Here is a 25,166-nt window from a genome sequence, read left to right as displayed (position 1 = left end):
CTTTAATTTAAAAATAAATCTAATCTGCAAAATATTGCTATATTTAATAACGTGTTCTTTATGATTTCTTTTAGTTATTGTGCCTTTGTTTTATAATGCAAAAATATGTTAAATTATTGTTGTCATGCAACATGATTACATTGAATTTGTTGTAACATTGTCTGATGTGTGTGTAAAAACCCTGCATATACAGGTAAGCAGAGTTTCTACCACACCTCTGATTAAAGTTATGGCATTGCAAAGGAAGAAGGTCGAGAGGTATTCAAGAAGAAAAGCAATATAAAAAGTAAATTTTATAAAGCCACAGCTTTGGTTTTTGTCAAATTTTAAAAATTTATTCCAGTCAGAAAGTGGAAGAAAGGAGAATCAAGTTAGAAGACCAAGGTCTGCAAAATCATTTAACCTGATCGGAAAATCATGCACTGATAAGAAAGGTGAAAAGGAACGCAAGAAGCCAGTAGCGACCAGATCCAGATCACTTTCTCCATACTGCAGGAAGTGTTTACTCGAGCTTTGTTTAGATGATTTGCAACATTCATCCCCACGCAAGTCAGATCCTATTGGTAGGACACCTTTTGTGAATCGCTCCGTAAGTATTTTTGAATTGATTTAAGTGGTCTAAATATGCTTAAAGAATTTAATTAAAAATGTATTTCTTCACACTACAACATGCCCGGATAGCTCAGTTGGCTGGACGGCTGATTTGTGATGTGGAGCAACGGCAACAGCGCGAGTTCAATTCCTGTACCGGCTGAGGTTATCCATGGAAGCCCCGACTTCTCAACCTTCACCCGCACCTGAGATGTGGTGCCCCTCAAGTTAACTCAGCACCAGTCAGCTCTCTGTCAGGAAAGAGCAGCATATGGTCCTCTGGGACTGTGATGACATTTTACTACAAGCTCACATTTACCTCATACTTTTGTAGCTTTATCTCAACAGAGAAACCATTGCGATGAATGTAGGAATTTCAGATATATTGTATTGTTGGTATTTGGTGCAGTAAAGGTTACACATCTGGGTTAGTAGTGTTTTTAAAGAATCCTGGGTTGAAATAGTTTGGGAGACAGAGATGCAATTAACACATCATAAAAGGATTGGGCTCATAGAATGTTATTTGGATTCAGGGGATTCCCTGTGGAGTTAACAGAAGCTTCCAGACAGAAGTTTAGAAATCTAAGGAAAGAACCAGGTCAGACAGGTATAGAATTTGAAAGAATGAAACAAAACAATGGATAGCAGTATTAGAAACAGACTAAACATATTAGGGAAGCGATTATCCTGCAGTAGTGAGAACGCATGTGGAAGGGCAAAGGGCTAAAACTGCTAGATTGGCAGCAGAAATGGCAGATGATTTTGAATTAGTTCACAAAGCAAAATCTATTCTTCAACATCAATTTCAATCTGTGAAGGATAGAAACTGGGGAAATGAGATATTCACAGGGTGTCAAGGCAAAGCAGGTCTAGTTGGTGATATTAAGCATAGTTTACCTCAGATTAAAAAGGAAACCTGTGCTAGTGGAAGAGGGATAAGAAAATATGTGTTTTCATTTTTAAAGTTGGACATATAAAGTCGCAGTGTTGGTAGCTCAAGAAAAGTACTGGGAAGTCAGACTTGTTAAAACAAGATAAGTCAGTGGGGTTAATTAAATTGAGAATAAAAACTATTGTTCCAGTGGAAGAGGTGCAAGACAGTGTACAGCCTGTTCAGAGGTTGGTGGATAAGCGGGCACGAGACCTTTTTCAAGATTTTATTTGTGGGGTAAGGCTTCTTAGTGTAGAACGTAGGGTCATGGGAGTGGAGTAGGTCAGGAGATTAAGATCTTAAAGGATTCAGCCAGAGGGTGGTGAATCTGTGGAAGTCTTTGCTGCAGAAGGCTGTGGAGGCCAAATCACTGAGTGTCTTTAAGACACAGATAAATAGGTTCTTGATTAATAAGGGGATTAGGGGTTATGAGGAGAAGGCAGGAGAATGGGGATGAGAAAATATCAGTCATGATTGAATGGCAGAGCAGACTCGATGGGCCGAGTGGCCTAAATCTGCTCCTATGTCTTATGAATACAGCAGCAAGTCAGTCTTTAGAATCATAGAATTTACAGTGCAGATGGAGGCCATTCAGCCCATCGAGTCTGCACTGGCCCTGGGAAAGAGCACCCTACTTAAGCCCACGCTTCCACCCTATCGCAGTAACCTGACCTATCCTTTTGGGAAACTAAGGGGCAATTTAGCATGGCCAATCCACCTAACCTGCACATGTTTGCATTGTGGGAGGAAACCTGAGCACCCAGATAACACTTGGAGAAAGTGAAAACTCCACACAGACAGTCATTCGAGGCCGGAATTGAACCTGGGACCCTGGCGCTGTGAGGCAGCAGTGCTCACCACTGTGCCACCATGCCACCCGTTAATGATTAGTGATAAGGAGATATGTAGTTATGGAAGGAGTATTGCCATAAAAGGTGCTAATATGTGGAATTAGTGGTCAGAGAAACAGTGTGCCACTATGTAAGGTAAGGCTAGAGAGACTGTTGAAAAGTAGTAAAGTGGTGATCGGACTAATAGAAAAATTACCTTTTTCGGAGATACAATTTATCTGGGTAATTATACAGCTGGATCACAGGTGGCAGTGAAGCCTACTGTGGTTAAAACGGCCATGGAAAGCCAAATAACCAAGGTGTTGCAGGAAGCATATCCTGCGGTGTTTCCTGATTGTGCAGTGACAAGATCACAAAGCCACAGGTTGAGACAGAAGGAAGAGAACTCTAGGAGTATGGGTGCTGATGTTCAGTTATCAGAAACCCTATTTGATCAGATGATTGATAAGGAACAAGAGCAGGTGGTGGATGAAACGGATATGTTTAGTTCAAAAAGAAGGTGGGTTGAAAGATTCAGAGATAAAGCAGTTGTATCAGAAAGCATATACAGAAATAGAATCTGAGTGCACCGGAGAGTTATTACATTAGAAATGATGGGCGGGATTCTCTGTTTCTCTGACTAAGTGTTGACACCGATGCAGAATTTGTAGACTTTAACAACAGCAAAACTGGTGCCAAACCTGGATCGATTCAGCAACTGTGGAGGGCTAGTGCCAGCACTATGTGGAACACAATTAATTCCAATCAAAAATTCACCGCGTCCATAACTGATTCTCGGGAGGCTGACAAGCTGCATCCGCACATAAACATTACAATCCCCACACACACATACATCTCAGCCCCAATAAGACGGCACTGGTTATGCTGGAGCGCGCCCATACAGCTGATGGGGAAGCTGGGACCAGAGGGCACCTAGTGGGATGGCCTGTGGGGACACTTATACGACCCATGACCCTACGTTCACAGTGGGCTGTTAGCGGCATATGCAGCTGCATGGCTGCCTTGCCGGCTGCAGCAATGGTGTTCCGTGCCCCTCCACCCCAACCCCACAACCCACCTCCTGTCCCCCGTCCCCCCCCCCCCCCCCCGGCCAATGGCACAACTGTCAGCACACGATGACGATGTTGAGCACTTTCCGTACCCGCTCTCTCACCCATGACACCTGTTTCATGGTTATTAAAAGCACAAGTGAATTGCGTCATCGGGATCTCGGCCCACCGGAGGCCGAACATCGTGGAGGCCCCAGAGAATACCGGGTCAGTTTTCACTGTACATGCGTTCTGGACCACATTGGCGCCGCTGTTGAGGTGACAAGAGAATTTTGATTTGGCGTTAAATCGACGCCTGCCGCAATTTTAACGTCGGAACCTATTCTCCACCCAATCGTGTTTCGTGATTTCGGAATCAGCCAACGGAGAATCCCACCAATGTATTACTGAGAAAATGGAGACCTTTATATAATCAGGCTGATGAGAAATGGACAGAAGTTTTATGTCAAAATTATTTCGGGAAGTTATGGATAGCTTAGGAGCAAAGCAATTTCAATCAACTGCATATTATCCAGAGTCACAAGGAGAGTTGGAAAGGTGGCATCAAACTTTAAAGTCCATGTTGAGGGCCTATGGCCAGGATTATCCAGAGGATTTGCTGAAGGAATCTGTACTAATTACATTAGGGCTGCACCTAATGAATCAACTAAGTTCAGTTCATTCAAATTGATTTTTGGGCATGAGGCAAGAGGACCATTTAAATTGACTACGGTGAAATTTTGTCAGCGTTATGAGACTAGTCTCAGTGTTGGACTATGTGTCAAACTTTAGGGAGAGATGAATTAGGGCTGGTGAGTTGGCTAGGAAACATTTAAAATTGTCACAACATGTGATGAAAAAAGAGGCGGATAAAAAATCTAAAATTCGTAGTTTTGTTAGTGGGGAGAAAATACTAGTGTTTTTACCAATGGTTGGACCATTAAAAGCAAGATTTAGTGGGCCTTATCAAATTAAAAGGAAATTGAGTGAGGAGAATCATTTGATAAGAATGCCAGATACAAGGCAAACTCCTGGTAATATGCTCAAAAGGTATTTTGACAGGGAAGGAGAGAAGGAACGAGGAATAGGCTACAAGTCTGACTTTGTAATTGCTTTGTCTTTTCTATAGTGTGCACACAATTGTGTTCTACCCGTTTTTTGTACCATGACAATCGGTGAGCTCCGATCACTGTAACTCAATTCAATGATATTATTCCTAAGCATGCTTTCAATCTCCTTTTCTGTGTTCGTAGTTATAACTCAGAGAGAAGTGATAAATTCAGACGATTCTGAATTTGACATTCTTCAAATTAGATTGGACAATGAGGAAGTAACACGAAATTGGGATAAATTATTGAGTTACATTCTGGAGGAAAATCAAAATGACCTAAAAGAGTTATTACAGTCACATAGAACTGTATGTGGGAATAAATTGTGAAGTACAAAAGTAATTGTACATGATGTAGATGTAGGAAATACTAATCCAATTAAACCACATCCATGTAGGCTCAATCCACTAAAGTTAGCAAGGGTATAAAAGGAGATTGAAAGCATGCTGAGGAATAATATCATCAAAGTGAGTTTTGCAGTGATTGGAACTCACCGATTGTCATGGTACCAAAACCGGATGGAACACAATAATTGTGTGTGCACTATAGAAAAGACAAGGCAAGGGCAACACAGTGGCGCAGTGGTTAGCACTGCTGCCTAGGGCGCTGGGGACCCAGGTTTGATCCCAGAACCGGGTCACTGTCTGTGTGGAGTTTTCACATTCTCCCCGTGTCTGAATGGGTCTCACCTCTACAACCAAAAGAATGTGCAGTGTGGGTGGATTGGCCACACTGAATTGCCCCTTAATTGAAAAAATAATTGGGTACTTTAAATTTATTTACAAAATAGAAAAGAAAAGACCGCAGATAAAAAGTCAGATTCGTATCCTATTCCTCGTTTGGATGACTCTGTTGATTTGACTTACTTAAAGGATATTGGCAAGTACCTTTATCAGACAGGATGAAGGAAGTTTCAGCTTTTGTGACGCCAAATGGTCTGTATCAGTTTAAAGTTATACCATTGTGAATGAAGTATGTGCCAGCAACATTCCAAAGATTAACCAACAAAGTTATATCTGGACTGAACATTTGTGCAGTGTACATTGATGATTTGGTGGTGTTCAATCAAAGGTGGAAGGAGCATTTGGAGCATTTAAAGGAATTATTCGATCGACTACAGGAGGCTGGATTATGGTAAATTTGGCCAGAAGTGAAGTCACATTCTTGGGCCATACAATTGGACATGGTGAGATGGCCCCACGGAATGTGAAAACGAAAGCTCGTGGAGAGTTTCCAATACCATCAACGAGGAGAGAAATTTTGAGATTTCTGGACATGAATGGTTTCTACCGGAAATTCATGCCAAATGTTGACAGTGTGCTTGCTCCATTGACTGAACTTCCGAAAAAGTGCAGGAAATTTCAGTTGCCGTCAGAATGTCAGGTGGCGTTCGATTATCTGAAAACTGTCTTAACCACCACACCAGCATTGGCGACACTTAATTATACCAAGTAATTTAAGGTGGAAATTGATGCGAGTGATGTGGGTTTTAGTGCTGTACGTTTGCAAGAAATCAACTAAAGAAACAAAAGGCCTGGTGGTTATTTTTCACAAAAACAAAATATTTATCAAAATAAAACAACCATCGAGAAGGAGACATTGAGTTTGGTATTGGCTTTACAACATTTTGACATTTATGTTGCTAACAATTCATGGGAGACAATTATATATACAGACCATAATCCATTAATGTTTGAGGAAAGGTTTAAGGATCAATATGCAAGACTGTTTAGATGGAGTTTATTGTTACAACCATTCAACTTAAAAATTATGCATGTAGCAAAAAGAGAAAACCTGATTGCCGATGCTTTATCACAACTTTGAGATGTGAGAAGATTGGAACGTTTGAAGGTGGAGAAGAAAGACTGAAATGGACTATGCTCATGTTTAAGTTTGCATGTTTAAATAAAATATGACATGTATCTTGTACAGCATTAGTTGTGTTTAATAACGAGAAATGTTTAAAGTTAAAAGGCTTTGGGAAAATGAAGCCAACTTTTTATATTGCTGGTTCATCTTTTTAAGGGGGGAGGTGTGATGAATGTGGGAATTTCAATTATATTTGGCTGGATTCTCTGTTCCTGAGACTAAGTGTTGACACCGGAGCAGGATTCGTGGACTTCCACGACAGCAAAACTGGCCCCGCACCTGGACCGATTCAGTGATTGTGAAGGGGTTGACACTGGCACTGCGTGGAACACAATCGATTCCAATTAATCCGGTGCCGGATTTGCGATTGACACTCGGGAGGCTGTCAGGCGGCAGCCACATGTAGACACTGCACTCCCCACACACACCATCCTAGCCAACAAGATGGCAGCAAGATGCCAAGTTGGAGACCCTCCTGGGCGCCGTGGAGGAGAGATGAACCACCCTGTACCGCAGCCCGGGAAGGAGGCTGCCGGCCACTTCCGTTTGCCATGCCTGGGCGCAGGTGGCAGAGGCGGTCAGCAACACTAGTAACACCACCCGACCGGCCTGCAGTGTAGGAAGAACCTGCACGACCTCTGGGTGGTCAGTATGAGTAGGAAGCACTATGCTCCTGGCACCAACCCCTGTCCCACACACCCAGAACCTCCCACACCCCTCCCCAACCAGGAGGGTGGCTAAACCCCCATCCTGCACCACATGCCAGCATCCATACCGGTCCCCATGCTCGAGTGCCTTGGCCACTGAAGCCACCACCTACCCTGGCCTCCTTCTGCACTGTAAATTCTATGATTCTCCCCACCCCCTGTGCTGAAAATGTCAGACTGTCTGACACTATCATCTTCTGCTCCCCCCTCCCCCCACCCTGGAGAAGGCTGCGGGGAATGGGAGAAAACTGGAGGGGGACCGCCGGATGTGCGACCCCTCACCATGGCAGAGAAGCGGGCCCTGGATGTGGTTGGTGGGCCAGAAGAAAGGTAATTCACCGGGGTGGAGGTCGGCGTAGGCAAGGAAGTGAGACCCCGCTGCGGCGCTATTGAGCGTGGCCCAGTCACATCAGGCCATGGCTGAGAATGTTGGCGGCATTGCCCAGACGCTGGCCAACGTTACACAGATACAGAGGGAGGTGGTCCAGTTCCAGAGGGAGATGGCGCAGTCACTGGTTGATGGGGCACAGACACAGAAGTTGGTGCCACAGTCGCAGTGTGATGTGGCACAGTCCCCACTCCCTGTGCTCCATGGCCGCAAGCATGCATACCTTGGTCGAGACGGCAATTGGCTACCAGGACTGGCAGTGCCAGGTGGCGGGGGTGCCTCCGGATAGCTCCGCTCGCAACCCTACCTCATGGAGTAGCCCTGAACCATTGGACACCCCAGGGAGGAGGAGGTGATGGGGCCCAGGCTGGTGACTCCTGCAGTGTAGGTACCGGAACACCGAAGCACCTCGGACTCCACCCCCCCTCCTTTCCATGGCGCATCTGGTGGACAGCGGGCAAAGCAGGGTGTCACTACACCACCTGGAACACGCAAGCAGCAGCTGGGCCCATCCAGGCCCGGTCACCCCAGAAGTGAGCCACCAAAATTGGACCCACATTTCAGGGCGGGAATCAGAGCAGGCCACCTCCACTCATGATGTATCATCTGGGTATCCACCTAGACATAGTGCTAGGCCCGTAAGGCCAGAAAGTTAGACACCAGTTAAGTTTGCACGGGTGCAGGGCATATTATAATGATAGGGGCTAGGGCACATTAATGTATATATTTGTTCACATGAAACACCCGTTCACACTGTTACAACCTGCCTCGGTGTCACAACCTGTCTGAAGGGTGTGAGGGCTAGTCTGGGCTGGCCGCAGGGGGGGAGGGAAATGGGGAATGGACAGATGTTGTAGGTGTGCTGGGTTCCCACCCACACTCCCCAACCGTCCCCACATCCACCACCCCAGGGTTTCAATGGCACCGTCTGATGGAATGGCCAGTTCGCATGTAGGGATCACCCAGATGGACGGTGGGAAGTGCTACCGTGGTAACTACAGGAGACAGATGTTGTCAAATGATGCGGAGCACCAGAGCTCATCACAGAGCGATGTCATCATCCTCCATCCTATGGGCCAGACCCGCTGTTAGTGCAAGCCCAGCCCCCACACCCTGTAATGCAGCAGGTATGTATCACAGAGGGATTTGCATGCGGGTGGCTGGCCGGGTTGGGAGGGGGAGGGGAATGTGTGGGAGTGGGGTGTGTGGCCAGGAGGTGCTGTGTCGGGATGGGATGCGGTGTCCGTGCTTCTGGCCAGTCCCCTCCCCCCAGTCAGTGAACCTGGAGGTGATCAGAGCATCCCTTGCGCCTCCCGTGCCGCCCATGCCCTGCCTTCCCCGCATCCTCCTTATCAGAGAAGGCCTGGTGTTCACTCACCTTCTCCAGCACTGCTGCGCGATATTGTGGAGGATGCAGCAGGCTGCCATGATGCTGGCAACCCTCTCAGCGCCACACTGGAGGGCACCACCAGAGAGGTCCAGGCACCTGAACCACATCTTCAGGATGCCAAAGCACCGCTCGATCACACCCCTGGCCGCTGCATGGACGTCATTGTAGCGGGTTCCACGTCAGTCTGTGGCCTCCGGACAGGCGTCATCAGCCACAACCATAGTGGGTAACCCCTGTCGTCAAGGAGCCAACCTCCCCAGTCTTGAAGAGGCTGGGAATCGGCAAGTGTGCCAGGATGAATGCGCCATGCACAAAGCCTGGGTATCGGGCACAGGCGTTCAATGTGCGCAGCTGATGGTCACATATCAGCTGCATGTTCATCGAGTGGAACCCCTTTTGATTTGTGTAGAGCAGTCTGTCATCTGCAGGTGCTCGTGGGGCGGCATGCATCACATCGATCACCCCTGGACCCGGGGCATCTCGGCGATGGTGGCGCACCCCACTGCCCGGACATCCTGTGGGCTCGATCTACATCGAAATGGATGTATTGTGTCAACTGGGCATATAGGACCTCTGTGACGGTGTGGATGCACCTGTGCACAAAGCTCTGTGATATTCAGGACAGGTCTCCACTCGGCTCCTGGCCCATTGCGTGAAGGTTCAGGACAACCGTCACCTTTTAAAAATAAATTTAAGAGTACCCAATTCATTTTTTCCAATTAAGGGGCATTTTAGCATGGCCAATCCATCTACCCAGCACATCTTTTGGGTTGTGGGGGCGAAACCCATGCAAACACGGGGAGAATGTGCAAACTCCACATGGACAGTGACCCAGAGCCAGGATCCAACCTGGGACCTCGGCGCCGTGAGGCAGCAGCACTAACCGCTGTGCCACCCTGCTGCCCCAGGACGACCGTCACCTTCACGGCCACTGGGAGCAGGTGTCTTCACCCATGATCTGGCAGATATGTCACACGGTTCTCCTGCTCAGCCGGAGTCTTCGACAGCATTCCCATCAGGGCCTCAAATAACAGAAGCTGCCAGTACACACAAGGCCACATGTGGCACCTCCTTTGCACCTCCTCCTCCTAGGCCTGTTGAGCGGTCAACTCTCCATCCTGAGCAGGTGCCTCCTGTTCACCTGCTACATGTTTCGCTGCTGCACGCTTCTCTGCTGCAGCCTCCTTGAGCAACTCCAGCTCGTACAGCCACAGGGCTTTCCCAGGATCGACTAGGAGGAAAGCTACCATTGTTTCTGATATACATTGTCTGCAGGGGGCGAAAGGCCGACATGTTACCATGGTGCATAACTCCATAACCAACCAGGTCCAATGGGCTACATGGTGCCCCCGGTTGGCACTGCCAGCTGTGCCCCGGCATGTCCACCCCCCCCCCCCACTTCTCTCCGCACCCCGGCCCCGTCGGTGCCCGGCATCGTGGGGGTCCCTGGCCTTGGCGCCACTCCCTGCTGACAGGTGTACCATCAGCTGACTCTGCCCTTGCCAGCACTACGCTCCGCGACCCCCGCCCAGCAACCCAGTAGAGGCTAACGTGGGCGTTGTCCTTGGGCAAGCTGCATGGCACCCCACCGGCCGTTGGTGGCCGGTTGGCGGTTGGGATATGGCAGAGTGGGGGCTGGGGTGTGGGGATGGGGGCACCCATATGGCCAGTGGCACTCTGCTAAACCAAGGCAAGTTGGGTGGTCAGTGGCATGTGCAGCAAAATGGCTGCCTTGCAGGCGACTGTAATGGTGGTCTGTACCTAGACATCGCCCCAGTCCCTTGGGTGGTCACTCCGACCCCATGGCCAGTTCTCCCGTCACCCCCACCGCAGCCCCCCTCCCACCCTCCCGGCCCTAGCAGGGCTCTCCGTCACCCCAGCCAGCCTGACCAGTGTCCAGCCTGGCAGCCCACCATTACACACCCCTGTGTCCTACCTCCTCTCTCTCCCTCATCAACTACGGCACCATTTTCACGATTTTTAAAAGCACAAGTGAACCTCGCCGTCGGGAACTCGACCCATTGGAGATGGAGAATCGCAGGTCGGGCCCGCTAATGATACGCCAACGATGTTTATCGTACGTGCATTCTGGAACATATTGACGCCGCTGTCGAGGCGATGGAGAATCGTGATTTGGCGTGAAACTAGAACCGGCCACCATTTCGGCATCGGAACTGATTCTCTGCCCAATCGCGTTTCCCGTCCATTGCATTCATAGGTATTTGATGCAGTAATGGTTAAAAGAATAGGTTAATAGTGTTTTCAAAGAATCCTGGGTTGAAAGATTTTGGCATCCGGGGTGTAATTAAAGCAATGCAAAAGGCTCGGGCTAATGGAATGTTGTTTGGATTAAGGGGATTCCCTGTGACGTTAATTAGATTTCAGCTTGGTAAGATGATGTAGTTACTGGAAGGAGCCACGGTATTATACATTTTGCAGAAAAAGAATGCTGGATTCTCCATTTCTGAGACTAATGTTGACGCCAACAGAGAATCCGTGGACTTTCACAGCAGAAAAATGGCGCCACACCTGCACCGATTCCACTATTAATGGGCTTGCTGCGGCAGCAAGTGGAATACAATCAATCCTAATGAGAAACTGCCGGATTTGACAGATCTGTGATTGACACTCAGGAGGCTGACAAGCCGCAGCCGCATATACACACTTCACTCCCCACACACTCCATCCCAGCCAATAAGATGGCTGTAGGAAATCAGCACCACGGTTCATGGGCGTGGAACTGGGGACCCGCCTGGACGCTGTGGTGGAGCAATGGATGACCCTGTACCCCAGCCTGGGAAGAAGGCTGCAGGCTCCGCTATCCATCGTGCCTGAGCGCAGGTGGCAGAGACAGTCAGCGGCGTGGGCAACGTCTCCCGTAGTGGCATGCAGAGCCGCAAAAAACGTCACTACTTCCTCAGGGAGGCCAGGGTGAGTAGGCAGCATTGTGTCCATGGCACTGACCCACCCCACACACACACACACACACACCTGTAACCCAACCCCTCCTCTTCCAGGGGGACGGCGGAATCCCCATCCTGCCTCACATGCCGGCACCCATACTAGCCAACGTGGCCGGGTGCCCTGGCCACTGAGGCCACCAGCTACCCACCCCATGGGGCGCATACGTCGGACCGTCTAACACTATCGTTGTATGTGTTTTCACCCCCCCCCCCCCCCCCCCCCCCCGCGCAAGAGAAGGCCGCACACAACCACCGGGAGTGGGAGAAGACTGGAGGGGAACCACCAGACCTGCAGCCCTTACCATGGCCGAACAGATGGCCCTGGACATGGCCGAGGAAAGGGAGGTTGCCGAGGTGGGGTGCGGCCACGGGCGAGGAAGTGAGACCCCGCTGAGTTGCGGTTCGCCATGTCACGTGTCGATCCCCCTCCTTCACCCTAAACCACCCTCACCCTCCATTACCAACTGCACCTCCCCCCTCCACACACACACATCTTCCGTGGTCTAATCATGCATGTTGCGTTGTGTCTTGCAGGACCTGCCAAAGGTGGGGTGGGTCCATCTGGCGGCTTCAGCCAGTGCCAGAGCTGCCGGTGCCCCCCCGGTCAGCCGAGCAGTGATGAGGAGAGCAGCTCGGACACCAGCCCTCCGCCCGAGACCCAGGACACCCCGGAGTTCGGGTCAGAGGTTGACAGTGAATTTCCGTCATAGCTATCTCCAACACCCTCCACCGTCCCAGAGATATCACCTCGCTTGGGCACTTTAGTGAAGAGGCTCCTGGGACACTCTTTAGTGTGCACCACAATGTTGACCCGGTACAGAAGATGGAGGTAAAATCACCCGAAGGGACGGACTGTTGGAGGGCCAACCCAGGAACTAGCTGCCGTCCAGACAGATCCTGGGCTTCTGGGACATCCAGTCCCACGTACAGTGGAGATGTAATCAGAGAGACAGAACTACATGAAGGGATGTCAGCGAGCATCTGGCACCTGAAAGCACAGATGGAGGGGTTAACCGTGTGCAGGAGGTGGTGCTGACCATGCGTGACACCCAGGCTAACACCGCATGGGTAGCACCCTTGGTGGAGGCATTGGGGCGACCGTTTCGGCTATAGATCAGCATGTCGAAGGTCTGGGGCATTCTGTGCAGGCTCTGGCTGAGGCCCAGGACAGGGCTGCTGCCTCACAGGCAGCCATGTGCCAGAGCCACATGGATAGTCCAGCGGCGCTCCTCAGCGTGGCCCAGTCACAGCAGGCCATGGCTGGGAATGTCGGCGGCATTGTCCTGGGCAGCTGCCACTGCCCCTCTGCGCCACGCTCTGCTGTTGCAACTTCCACCTCTTCTAGCGGCTCCCGCTCTTATGGCTGCAGGGCATCCCGCAGAGCTGTGGCGACCAGCAGGGCAGCCACCACTGCTGATCGAGCTCCAAAATTCATTGTCTGCAGGGGGTGAAAGACAAACATGTTAGCATATTGCATACACCTGTGCCCATCCAGGTTGGATGGGCTACATGGTGGACCTGGTTGGCACTGCAGGCTACGCCCCCGCATGCCCCTCACCCCTGCCCCATCAATGTCCGGCACTGTGCGGGCCTCCAGCCCTATCACCAGTCCCTGATGCCACCGGGACCATTGGCTGGCACTGCTCTTGCTGGGGGCCACCGTGGGTGTTGCACTGGGAGTCCGCCGGTGTCACTGTGCAGAACCAGGGGCCAAGGTGGGTGGTTAGTGGGTGCGCAGCAAGATGGCTGGCATAATGGCAGTTGGTGCATGTGCACCGTCCCAATCCCGTGAGGGGGGTCACCCTGGCCACTCGATCTGTTTCTCTCTTTTCCCCCCCCCCCCACTCCCACGGTTACTCCTCTCTGTGTCCTACCTCCTCTCTCTCTCTCTCTCTCTCTTTAACCTGGTGTTGTAAGACTTCGTACTGTGCTCACCCCAGTCCAACGCCGGCATCTCCACATCATCTCTCTCTCTCAGCAGCCACCACGCCTGGTTCACGATTTTTGAGAGCACACGTGGACCGCGCATCGGGAACCCGGCCCAATGGAGGCAGAGAATCGCTGGTAGGCCAGCTAATAAGACGCAAATGCCGTTTAAACTCCGCGCGGTGCGCGGCTCATTTACATCATTTTCGAGGTGACAGAGAATTGCGATTTTGCGTCAAACGGGTGCCTGCCGCGATTTTGGCGTTCGATGCTATTCTCCACCCAATCACGTTTCCCGAATTCGGTGTCAGCCGACGGAGAATCCCACCCTATATACTCCTGCCAGAGGTGCATTGCAACTGGTTTAAGATCACCCTGGGAGCACAAAACCGGCTAACAATTCCATATTGCTTGCCATGCAAATTTATGCCTGGCGTGGAATGCTAGGGATTCCGGAGGGAATCCCGAGATCAGACCAGCATTTTGAGCAAGTGACCCGATAGCGAGGTCCCGTGGCTGGCAACCCCTCCACCCTGGATAACCTAGGTGCCCGCCTCCCCACCATCAAGTATGGGGTGACCTAACCCTCGGACCCCTGTAATTAGGAGACCCCCCCCAGGGACCCCTATAATAGGGAGACCCCCTCCAGGACCCCTGTAATAGGGAGACCCCCCCTCTGGGATCCCTGTAATACATAGATACTGACAGTCATTGCTACCGAGAATGACATGAAGTCGGTGCTGTTCTTGCATCTACTTCAAGTGTTGCATGTATGGTTGTCCATGTGGATGACCACTGTCAGTGGAGGAACTCATGCATTCAAAACCCTGAACCATGATGGTGCGCTTGAGCTGAGTGAACTCCATTCTCAGCCCGTGGCCCTGCATTGCCTTAGGAAATTCTGACTTGTGGAGACATACCTGTTACTACTGACCTAAGGAGAACCTCCTTTCATGCGATTCCCAAGATCCTACACCCGTGCTCAACTTGAGCATTGCTGTGGCTATCCTCCATCGTCCAGGCTGCCTCTGCGTTTCTCACCTTGTTCTGCTCACTCTTGATATGCTCATCACCTAGTGCTGTTCTGTCCATTTGCACATGTGAACCCATCAATATGAGTGTTAACTCTGCTGATGAAGGGTGCACTTTTAAGTGGGATGTTGCTGGCTCTGACATTTCAATTTCTTACAAGTTCCCAGCTGTCATTGCAGGACTTGAGCACTACCCTTCCACACAAGAAACTAGGGGAGAAACAAGAAGGAATCATAAAAAACAGCCTTTAAAAACAGAAGCCTCTGTAGCGTTGAGGCTTCCCATTGCACCTGAGTATTTGGCATTGCTGTTAGAATTGCACTCCTTCAACTTCACCCCCAGATTTCCATATCTTGTCTCCTTCACCTCCAGCTATGCCAATTCTCCTTCTTTGACGAGCTTCTACAGGACCACCCTGATTTCCATGGCTCCATGGCACTGATGATGTGGCGATGGGACACTGCTCCTGTCAGCGTCCTTTCCCTGGCATTGTGAGCTTTTTTTCTCCTGTAAGGACAAAAAAAGAGAGATAAGGCATGACTGGCCTTTCCAACCAATGCCAGCAGCTCATGTATATAACAAGCTGCATGTATCAGTGCAGGCAGGTCCTCAATAGGCTTACTGATGGGTTAATAAAACAATATTCCCATCATCATGTGCCTTTAGCTGGCATGTCTGCTGCCGACTGAAGGCCTGTCATCAGGATTTGCTATTGCATTAACTTGCCAGAGCATAGAAGGTCCTCACACCTGCGACAAATGGAGTCAGCAACCTCCAACTACACCTTCAGCTGAGATCTTTGTTTGGTAGGGTGGACTTCTCCTTCTACCCTCTGGAAAGAGGACCTCCATCCTCCCTTCATAGCCTCCAGGAGGATTCAAGGTCAGCATTGGAAAATACCTCTTTGCCTGAATATTTGCACTTTCCCATTGGACGGTGACCACAGTAATGGATGTCACAATGTCTTTATATGAAATGAAATGAAATGAAAATGGAGCTCATACTTCGAGACCCACCCCCATCTGCACCTGCGGCCACTAATTGTTCCCTCTAGGCAGTTAGCAATCCACCTCTGCAAAAATCGCAGGCTGTGGCTATTTGCTTCCCAGGATGAGGTCCTGACCCAGCAACGATCCTAATGTCAATTTTGCCACTCGAGGCATAACTATGTGAAGAATAGATTTATAGCAGCAAAATCCTATTGAAATAATAATAATCGCTTATTGTCACAAGTAGGCTTCAATGAAGTTACTGTGAAAAGCCCCTAGTCGCCACATTCCAGCGCCTTGTTCTGCATTGTTCTGCATTACAAGTCAGCTGTTTAGCCCACTGTGCTATTATTTAGCACTATGAACTCCAGCCTTCATTCAGCAGCAGTACTTTCACCTCTAAATCGTAATGTTGTGGGTACACCATTTCATGACCTTAAAGTAATATTACCCTGGGTTTTCCAAAATCTAGACCAAATATCCAGACATCTGGACCACACTCAGTACAAGTGCACAAGATTACTGCTCATAGTAATAAATCATTTTGCATAGCTATTTAGAGCTAATCAACTTTGCAGTATCACATTTTCTTGGCTCCATGGAGAAGGAAGATAGTGGGAAAAGAATGGATCACATGTGAGGATGGTTCCCATGACACATTCCCACCACCGGTTCTGTTTTCCAGGGGCAGACTGGGATGTGGATCAGCTATCCTCCATGTGAAGGGCAAGCAATTTAAATGATGAGGCCCTAATTGAAGACATTTTACAGACTTGTTGGCAATTTGCTGGCAGTGGAGCAGCACATCGCCTCATGTGGAGGCAGCCAGCTCCATTGAGGCCAGTATCCCTGCACCAGGCTTGGGGACTATTGGAGCCTGAGGCTCCATGCCTCAGTGAAGTGGCTGCAGGAAGGAAAGGTCACCCCTCGGCCCCAAAAATGCTTCTGGAGGGGTTTGCTGTCCAGTTCAAGGGACTTTCCCCAATCTAAAATATTTAATTATTTTTGTGTCTCCCAGGGCACCTGCTGGCTCTCTGATTGGACTGGAAGGATTGGGAGCCTACCTGGGAAGCACAGAGGAGGCCATCTCTGGAGGAAAATAGCTCTGTCGGTCTGGTTTGGAGTAAATGGGGGCTTGCGACCCACTATCAGGGTGCTGAAGCCGACGGTATAATTCTGTCTAAAAAACCTTACTGCTCAGAAAGAGGCAATTCAGTGCCTCGTCCTGTCCCAGCTCTTTTACAGCACTATCCAATCAGTCACGTTGCCCTGCTCTTTTCCCGTAGCCTTGCAATTTTCTTTTCTTACAAGTACTTATCAATTTCATTTTGAAAGTTAATTTTGAATCTGCTTTCACTAACCTTTCAGGCGGTGCATTCCATATAATAACTTGCTCCGTCACCTCTGGCTCTTTTGCCAATCACTTTAAATCTGTGACTTTTAGTTACTGACCTTTCTGCCCTTCTTACATATTCTGCAAAACACTTCATAATTTTGTACATCTCTGCTAAAAATTGTCGTTCAACCTTCTCTACTCTAAGGAAAACACTGCTATTTTTTCTAGTATCTGCACATAACTGAAATCCTCATCCCTGCTTTGAGTTTCATAAATCTTCTCTGCATCTTATGCAAGGCCTTGACATCTTTCCTAAAGCGTGGAGTCCAGAATGTGTTACGAAAATAACACAAAAATATTTACCAAAGTCAATTTTTACTTCACATTGTGGTGATATGCATCATCGTATAGACACAAGGGGTTAATGTAAATATACTACAACTAAGTAAACAATAGAGGGAGCACCGGAGATTTCATGATATGCAAACATGCAGCTAATGAACACTTAGAATAGGACACAACCAATGAGCAGTCAAGACACCCAGACGTGGCATTACCACAAGGGGGCATTACACAACCCATATAAAAGGACAGGGCACACGAGAATTGTTAACTGTTCAATAAATGTGTTAAACCTATCTCCGAGTCGGGAGCTTCCTTTGTCAAAGCATACATCAAGGAAGCAGCTTATGCAACACGAAGAAGCCGAACACAACACACATATCACCTGGAAAAGAAATGGAAGCATTTTTATGGAGCTGTGAAAACTCAATTATGTATCCAAAATGGTGGATGGACTCCAGATCAGGAAGACCCGGTCCCATATCCAGAAAAAACAAGTTACACTGGGGGATGGGTCGGGGTTGCAAATGACTCCAACAAGTGGAAAACACAAACTCAGGAGGGCCATTTGAACTCAGCCTGAGTTCAAACACACCCCATTTTAACTGGAGGAAGGACCTTATCTGGCAGTATATGAGTTATGAATTTTTAGAGTAAATATAAATGCTTTTGAAGGGTGAATGTCAACCTGGACTCGACCACGATCTAGTCGCACCGAAAGCCAATGGACCTTTGGTTGGCCCGCTGCATCCCTGCAGTGGGTCCTGTCACAGCGGAGCCAGAAAATCCCGGCCAGCATCTGTCAAACTGTCAATTTATCTAATTAGCCAATCCTTTTTGAAAAAATGTTCTCAAACACTGCCTTTCTGTGACTGTGAGTTGAAGAAAACTGTAATTGATATTTCAATAGCTGTTTGTTGGCATAACCCGAAGTCTATCATTATACCATTATTAAAGCTTGTTTTCCATAACCTATCATTATCATAGTCTTGTCAACTGTAAGTTTACAGTTTAACAACTCAAAGAGGTTATTAAAGTATTGGCTGTCTTTGATGTGCAGTTGTGAGCACAAATGTTTTTTTTAACAGAGATTTAACTATTGAGGGGATTTAGAATTTTATTTTATCCCAGATTGGTTCCTGAGGTCTGCTCATGGTGGATGCTGAGTGTGTTAGCATGGAGGATGTAAGGGCAATGGAAGGTGGGTGTGGGGCATAAGTTGGATGCATTGACATTATGTTGGCATTGGGTTTTATAAGGGCCATGAGAATGGGCAGTGGTCATGAGTTGGCATAGGAGCTATAAAAGGACCATGGGGATGGTTGAGTGGTTGGGAGAAATGAGTTGGCATGCATAGGCATGGAGGTGGATGAGATTATGTGGGGACATGAGGGGTGAAGGTTAGAGGTCTTAATGTTTAAGAAAACAATTGAAATGAAGCTCCAGAGAACTAAGACAGGACTTTTAAACAGCCCGCCTTGGTACCTGGCAGACCCTGTGGCCATCTCTGACTGGCTTTGGGGTCTGATAGGCCCTATTCCATCCTGCATCCACCACCGCCCCCCCCGGATCCCCTCCCCAAAACAAAGATTCTGCCATTTGAGGCACTTTATCACAAGGTGGGAGGGGGAAGCCAGGAGATTTCTTGGTTCTGCGGAGTGAAAACAGCCCTATGGTGCATGGGAAAATTGTACTGGCGAGAGCAACCTATTTTCTGATAACATTTGGGTGCAGCTGTTGTTTTGAGAGACAATAGTATAAACCAAAATATAGTGATGCTGGAAGATGTACTTGGACTATACATGTGAGATTGGATCGACAGGACAGTGGTTTCAAAAATGTAACCCTTATTTTATTACCAGCTATTTCATCAGGCCACAATCTTGTTTCTTGTACATCACCCACACGATGGTTCAATGAGCAGTGTCGTTCCTTATTTTGAAGCATGAAATTGGAAATACTGATTCACCCGATTACCATCATAGATATTTTGTTTGAAAATGTTTGGATAAATTATATAAAAATGTTAGCATTGTAATTTTAAAGTATATTTTGGCTTTTTTAGTGCGACAGAAGTCAATCTGAGAAAAAGTATTCACCATCGCTATCATGCTCATCATTTGATAGAAATGCAAAGGCCAGGCCAAGAACTGCTCCTCTGTCGAACTATTGCACTGGTAAGATTTTACCTGTGCATATTGGGGGGGGGGGGGTGAATCTGCACTCCCACCCACTGAAATCAGAAATCCTGATTGGCAAAGAATCCCACGCCGGTCCAAAAATGAGATCGGCGCCGGACAACAAACTCATCCCGAGTCTCCGGTCCTGCCCCACTGGTCATAGCAGGCTTCTAGCGCCGCACCAGTGAGAACATGCAAATAGCTTAGATGCATTCATCGGAATGCAATCGATGCACCAGAAGCCTGAATATCATCCCCCCCGCCCCCCCTGGCAGGAGGAGGGTCCTCCTAGGTTATTGTGGCTGAGGAGGAGTGGTAAGGCATTGCTCTCTGGACCTTCTCAGGGATGGGGGATCTCGTGTCTGGACTGCCCCTTCACCCCCATGAGTGCATAGTGTGGGGGGAGGTGGAGTATGCCCTTCTTTGATGAGGGGTTGGGGGTGCCCCCCTTTTCAGTGGTGGGGGGGGGGGGTGATGAACCTCTATGTTGTGGGGAAGCAGGGGGCTTGTCTCTGGATGTTGGGATCAGGTAACCCGTTCAAAATGGTAGCCCGAGATCGGTAAGTGTAGGCTGGCCGGCATTCTCACTGCTATGCATAATTTAGCACAGTAAAGGTATGGGAATTCCACCTTGCCGATATTCCTAATGCCAGCAATTAAATAATGATGAAATGTTTAAAGGAAGTTCAGTTAAATGCCTAAGTATTTATGACTTTTATCTTTGTTTTTTTATGTTAATTTGTGAGATTTGGCATCGTTAACAGGCCAATGTCATTGCCCATTCCGAGTTACTCAAGAAGATGATGATGACCCTTCTCCTTGAGTTGCTGCAGTCCCTGTGGTGAGATTGCTCGCATAAAGCCCCTGGATTTTGACCCAGTGATGTTGAAAGCCCATTCTATATCTAACCATTCCAATGAACTGGACAAAACTGGAACATGATGAACTGGAGCATGCCAGAATGACTTTATGGAAAGACAGGGGTGATACCCAGTATCAGAGCTTGGTGAAGGAGTAATGCGAATGAAGCACTTTCAGCTTTTCCAAGGATATATTTTCTCATAGTCTGAATTAAATATTTAAGAATTTAGAGTTCAATAAAGCACATGTGATCAAAGTATGGTTTGCACTGTTCAGAATTATTTTGTTACAATTTTAAAAATAAAACTAAGTTAAGGGTTATTTAGCTTTTGTTGATGCCAGTTAACTGACAGTGGCAGATTCATTGTGAATCAAAATGGTTAGTGGCAGGAGTTATTTGCTATTAGATAGTGAATTTAACTGTTAAGTAGCTGTTCTTCTTGTCCTTCCATCATCTGTAGATGGTGGGAAATCCAAAAACCTGCTTTCCACTCCCACTATTTGTTCAGATTCAGGGTAAAAATGATATACCTTTATGATAAAGGGTGTCTACAAACAACCTTTGCAGCTCAAACATTGTTCCAGGTAGCAGTGAATCCTTCTCAAACTTTCACCAGTCTGAAGGATACTAATAGTTTTGCCCCATATTTTCATTCTAACTTAACAATTATATATTATGAGCATAAATCCAGGAATCCACAACTGGGGCACTGTTGACTCTCATTTCAATATTTGCTAATTCAATGCATGGTAAATTAGCAGTTGGATTGTTGAAAGGGCAAAATCACATTTAGAATTTCAGGTGTTTTGTTTTTGTTATGAAAGCTGGCATACTGACTTATTTACCAATATGCTTGTGGATCAAGTGGATTGCCCTAATTTGACGCCCCTGAAAATTGGGTGGAATTTCAAGGCCAAAGAATAATGTGTTAAAATTAAAACTGGAGAGGTAGTGATACCAGGTCAGGCCTCTTAATTGGGGCAGCATTTAAAAGTCAGCTTGTAAAGTCGGAACTTCCCGAATAAAATAAAATGGACAGTGGCAGAAAAAGATGGACAGCTAAGTGCGAATATTAAATACTAAAATATCAATTTTAACTGTGATCAAAATTATTTTATTGCCTTATTAATTTGCCCATCTTTCCAGTTGATGTAAAATGTGAAATAAATAGTTGTGTATATCGCACTAATGAAAGCCGTAAATGTTATAAGGCAATTGTGTAGGAATTAAACTGTCTGATTATATAAAGAAGCTGTAGGAAATATGTTGGACTCTTTATTGACTATAAAAATGTCAGAGGAGTGATAAAAATACTTCTGTTATCAATTTGAAAGCATACAAGTGAAAAAAAGCTTAATAGCTAGATTCGGGATCGAAAACCAGAACACAGCATTTTCTCAAGGTCGCAGAGGAGTGATTGATAAAGGGCTTTATATTAGCTTTCTTGTGCTTCTCATTTTTTTTTGTTTCCTTATTTAGATAGTTGCAGATCACAGTTTGAAGCAAACAAGGTGAGTAGAACTTAAATTTATGTTATAAATGTCAGTGCCTGTGCGCAAAAACATTTAGATACGTTTATTAAGACCCACCAATCAACAGCCTCTGCCACCCTTCCCTCCCTCTAGCCCACTCGACCAAACTTCCTCTGGCTATTCTTACCTGGTCCCATTCTTATCTAATAGTAACTAGAGAATCACTTGCAATTGTTTCTCTTCCTGTTCCCATTACCTCTGATGTTCCCCAAATAATTAATTCTTGGCACACTCCTTTTTCTCATCTGCATTCTGTCCCTCAGTGACACCATCCATAAGCACAGTGTCATTTTTACACCTTCACTAATGACATCCAGATCTATCACACACTACTTCTTTCGATTCTTCCACTGTTGCAAAATTATCAACTGCTTATCTGACATCCAATACTGGATGAGTAGAAATGTTCTCAAATTAAGTATTGGGAAGACTGAAGCCATTGTTTTCAGTCCCTGTTCTAAACTCCATTCCCTGGTTAGAGACTCCATCCCTCACCCAAACAACAGTCTGAAATTAAGTCAGTCTATTCGCACCCTTTTAAAAAAAAAAAAAAAAAAAAAAATCTAATTTTTTTTTTCCAATTAAGGGGCAATTTTAGCGTGACCAATTCATCTACATCTTTTGGGTTGTGCGGGTGAGACCCACGCAGACACAGGAGAATGTGCAAACTCCACACGGACAGCGACCCAGGGGCGGGATCGGACCTGGGACCTCGGTGCCTTGAGGCAGCAATGCTAACCACTGCGCCACTTTGCCGCCCCTCTATTCGCACCCTTGATCTCCCAGCCCCATTTTCCACCATCATTAAAACCGCCTATTTCCTGCTCCAACATTGTCCAATTTCACCCTTGTCTCAGCTCATCTGCTGCTGAAACACTCATCCAAGCCTTAGTTACCCCTGGACTTGACTATTGCTTTGCATTTCTGGCTTTTCGGTAGCATGGTGGTTAGCACTGCTGCCTCACAGCGCTAGGGACCCAGGTTCAAATCCGGCCTTGGGTGACTTTCTGTGATGAGTTTGCACGTTCTCCCTGTGTCTGGGTGGGTTTCCTTCGGATGCTCCGGTTTCCTCCCACAGTCCAAAGATGCGCAGGTTAGGTGAATTGGCCAAGCTAAATTGCCTAACACTGTCACAAGGATGTGCCGGTTGGTTGGGTGGTGTGAGAGGAATGGGGCAGGGGAGTGGGCCTAGGTTCGGGTGCTCTTTCAGAGGGTCAGTGCAGACTTGATGAACCAAATGGCCTCCTTCTGCACTGTAGGAATTCTATTCCACCCTCTGTAAACCTGAGGTCATTCAAAGATCTGGGGTGCAATTCTCCCATCTGGAGACTAAGTGCCGACGCCGGAGTGAAAACCGGAGTGTTTTACTCTGGCGTCGGAGGCCGTTCCCAGACCCCGATTCTCCCGCCCCCCGGGGGGGCTAGGAGCGGCGTCGCGTCATTTATGCGGCGCCACGTAAATGATGTAATCCGCGCATGCGCGGTTGCCGTCCTCCCCGCGGCCGCCCCGCAAGAAGATGTCGGATGGATCTTGCAGGGCAGCGGAGGAAAGGAAGTCCTCCTTCAGAGAGGCCAGCACGCCGATTGGTGGGCACCGATCGCAGGCCAGACCCCTTTTGAGTCCTACCCCGGTGAAAGAACCCCCCTCGCTCCCCCAGAGGCTGCCCCCCCAGCGTTCCCGCGCTGTTCCTGCCGGCAGCGACCAGGTGTAGATGGCGCCGGCGGAAAGTCGTCGTTTTGGGCAGGCCGCTCAGCCCATCCGGGCCGGAGAATAGCGGGTGTAGTGGAGAATTGCCATTTTGGGTGTCCCGAGCGATTCTCCGGTCTGCGCTGTGCAGAACTTGACTGGGCCGTTCTCGCCGCTTGGGTGAATCACGGGAGGACATCGGACCGGCGTCGCGGGGAAAAATGGCTGCCAGGCGATTCTCCCAACTGGCGCGGGAGCGGAGAATCGCGCCCAGGCTGCCTGTGTCTTAACTTGCACTAAGTCCTACTCACCTATCCACCCCTCTGCTTGCTGGTTTATATTTGCTCCTGGTCAAGCAACATCTTGATTTTAAAACTTTCGTCCTTTGTTTCTAATCCTATATCTCAGTAATCTCCTCCAGCCTCATACCCTTCGAGATATATGTGCTCACCTAATTCTGGTTTCTTGAGCAGCCACAGTTTTAATAACTCTACCATTATCAGATTGGTTGTTTGACATCCAGTATTGGATAAGAAGCAGATTTTTTACCCAATTTGTCAGTCCCAGCTTTTAAGTCAAAACCTAAATTTTGTCTATGTTGCACGACACAGCAACCCACATGGCTCCACGCAGGCTGTATATAGGTTAGCCCTTCCAAATAATTTGGAGTGCAGAAGAAAATTTAAAGGGGCAGCGCACTTTTCCAGACACATATCCACCGTCATTAAGATCACCTATTTCCACATCTGTAACATTACCTGCCTCCACCCCTTCCTCAACTCATCTGCTCAGAAGGCTTTTATCCATGCCTCAATTCTTGACTATCCCAATGCATCCCTGGCTGGTCTCCCACATTCTATCCTCAATAAACATGAAGTCATCTAAGACTACTATCCATGTGCTTACTCTCTCTGTTTGTTCATCATCCTTGTGCTTGGCGATCTGCATTGGCTTCCAGCTAAACATTGCCTTGATTTTATAATTCTAAATCCTTGTTTTCAAATCCGCCCATGGCTTCGCCCTTCCCGAACTCTGTAAACTCCTCCAGCCCTACAACCCTCCAAGCTAGCTGTGTTCCTTTAATTCTGGTCTCTTGAGCATTCCTGATATTAATTGTTCCACCATTGGCAGCTGTGTCTTCAGATGTCAAGGCCTAAAGGTCTAAAATTCCCTTCTTGAAACTCTCTTGCCTCACTACGTTTCTTTCTTCATTTAAAACGTCCCATAGAACCCATTACTTTGACCAAGCTTTTGATTATCATCCCTAATATAATCATGGGTAGAATTTTCTCTTTTTAGACTCTGTGTCAACTCAGGCGGCAAAAGGGATGTGTAGCCTGCTAGTGCACAGCCGGCTTTTCCAACCATATTTTCTGACCCATAATTAAAAGAATTCTGGAGGTGGATCCCACGGCATCACACTGGCTCATTTAGCAACCTCAGGCCATAATAGT

General features: G+C 47.8%; 1 protein-coding gene across 5 annotated transcripts in view; it reads left to right on the top strand.

Annotated features, from left to right (window-relative positions):
• spata6l (spermatogenesis associated 6-like) overlaps positions 1 to 25,166 on the top strand; it is a 156,799-nt gene that overhangs the window by 86,584 nt on the left and 45,049 nt on the right. For 4 of the 5 annotated variants that reach the window (XM_072516910.1, XM_072516908.1, XM_072516906.1 and 1 more), the window contains 3 exons: positions 344 to 589; positions 19,518 to 19,629; positions 21,974 to 22,005. In XM_072516910.1, coding sequence (XP_072373011.1) covers positions 344 to 589; positions 19,518 to 19,629; positions 21,974 to 22,005 — 390 coding nt within the window. Of the gene's footprint in view, positions 1 to 343; positions 590 to 5,581; positions 6,440 to 19,517; positions 19,630 to 21,973; positions 22,006 to 25,166 lie in introns of those variants that run through there. The other variant, XM_072516909.1, reaches the window with a different exon arrangement.

Source organism: Scyliorhinus torazame, chromosome 9, assembly GCF_047496885.1.
Source record: "Scyliorhinus torazame isolate Kashiwa2021f chromosome 9, sScyTor2.1, whole genome shotgun sequence".
In the NCBI taxonomy this organism is placed as follows: Eukaryota; Metazoa; Chordata; class Chondrichthyes; order Carcharhiniformes; family Scyliorhinidae; genus Scyliorhinus; species Scyliorhinus torazame.
Note: the sequence above shows the minus strand (reverse complement) of the source record. Positions and strands in the feature narration are given on the sequence as shown.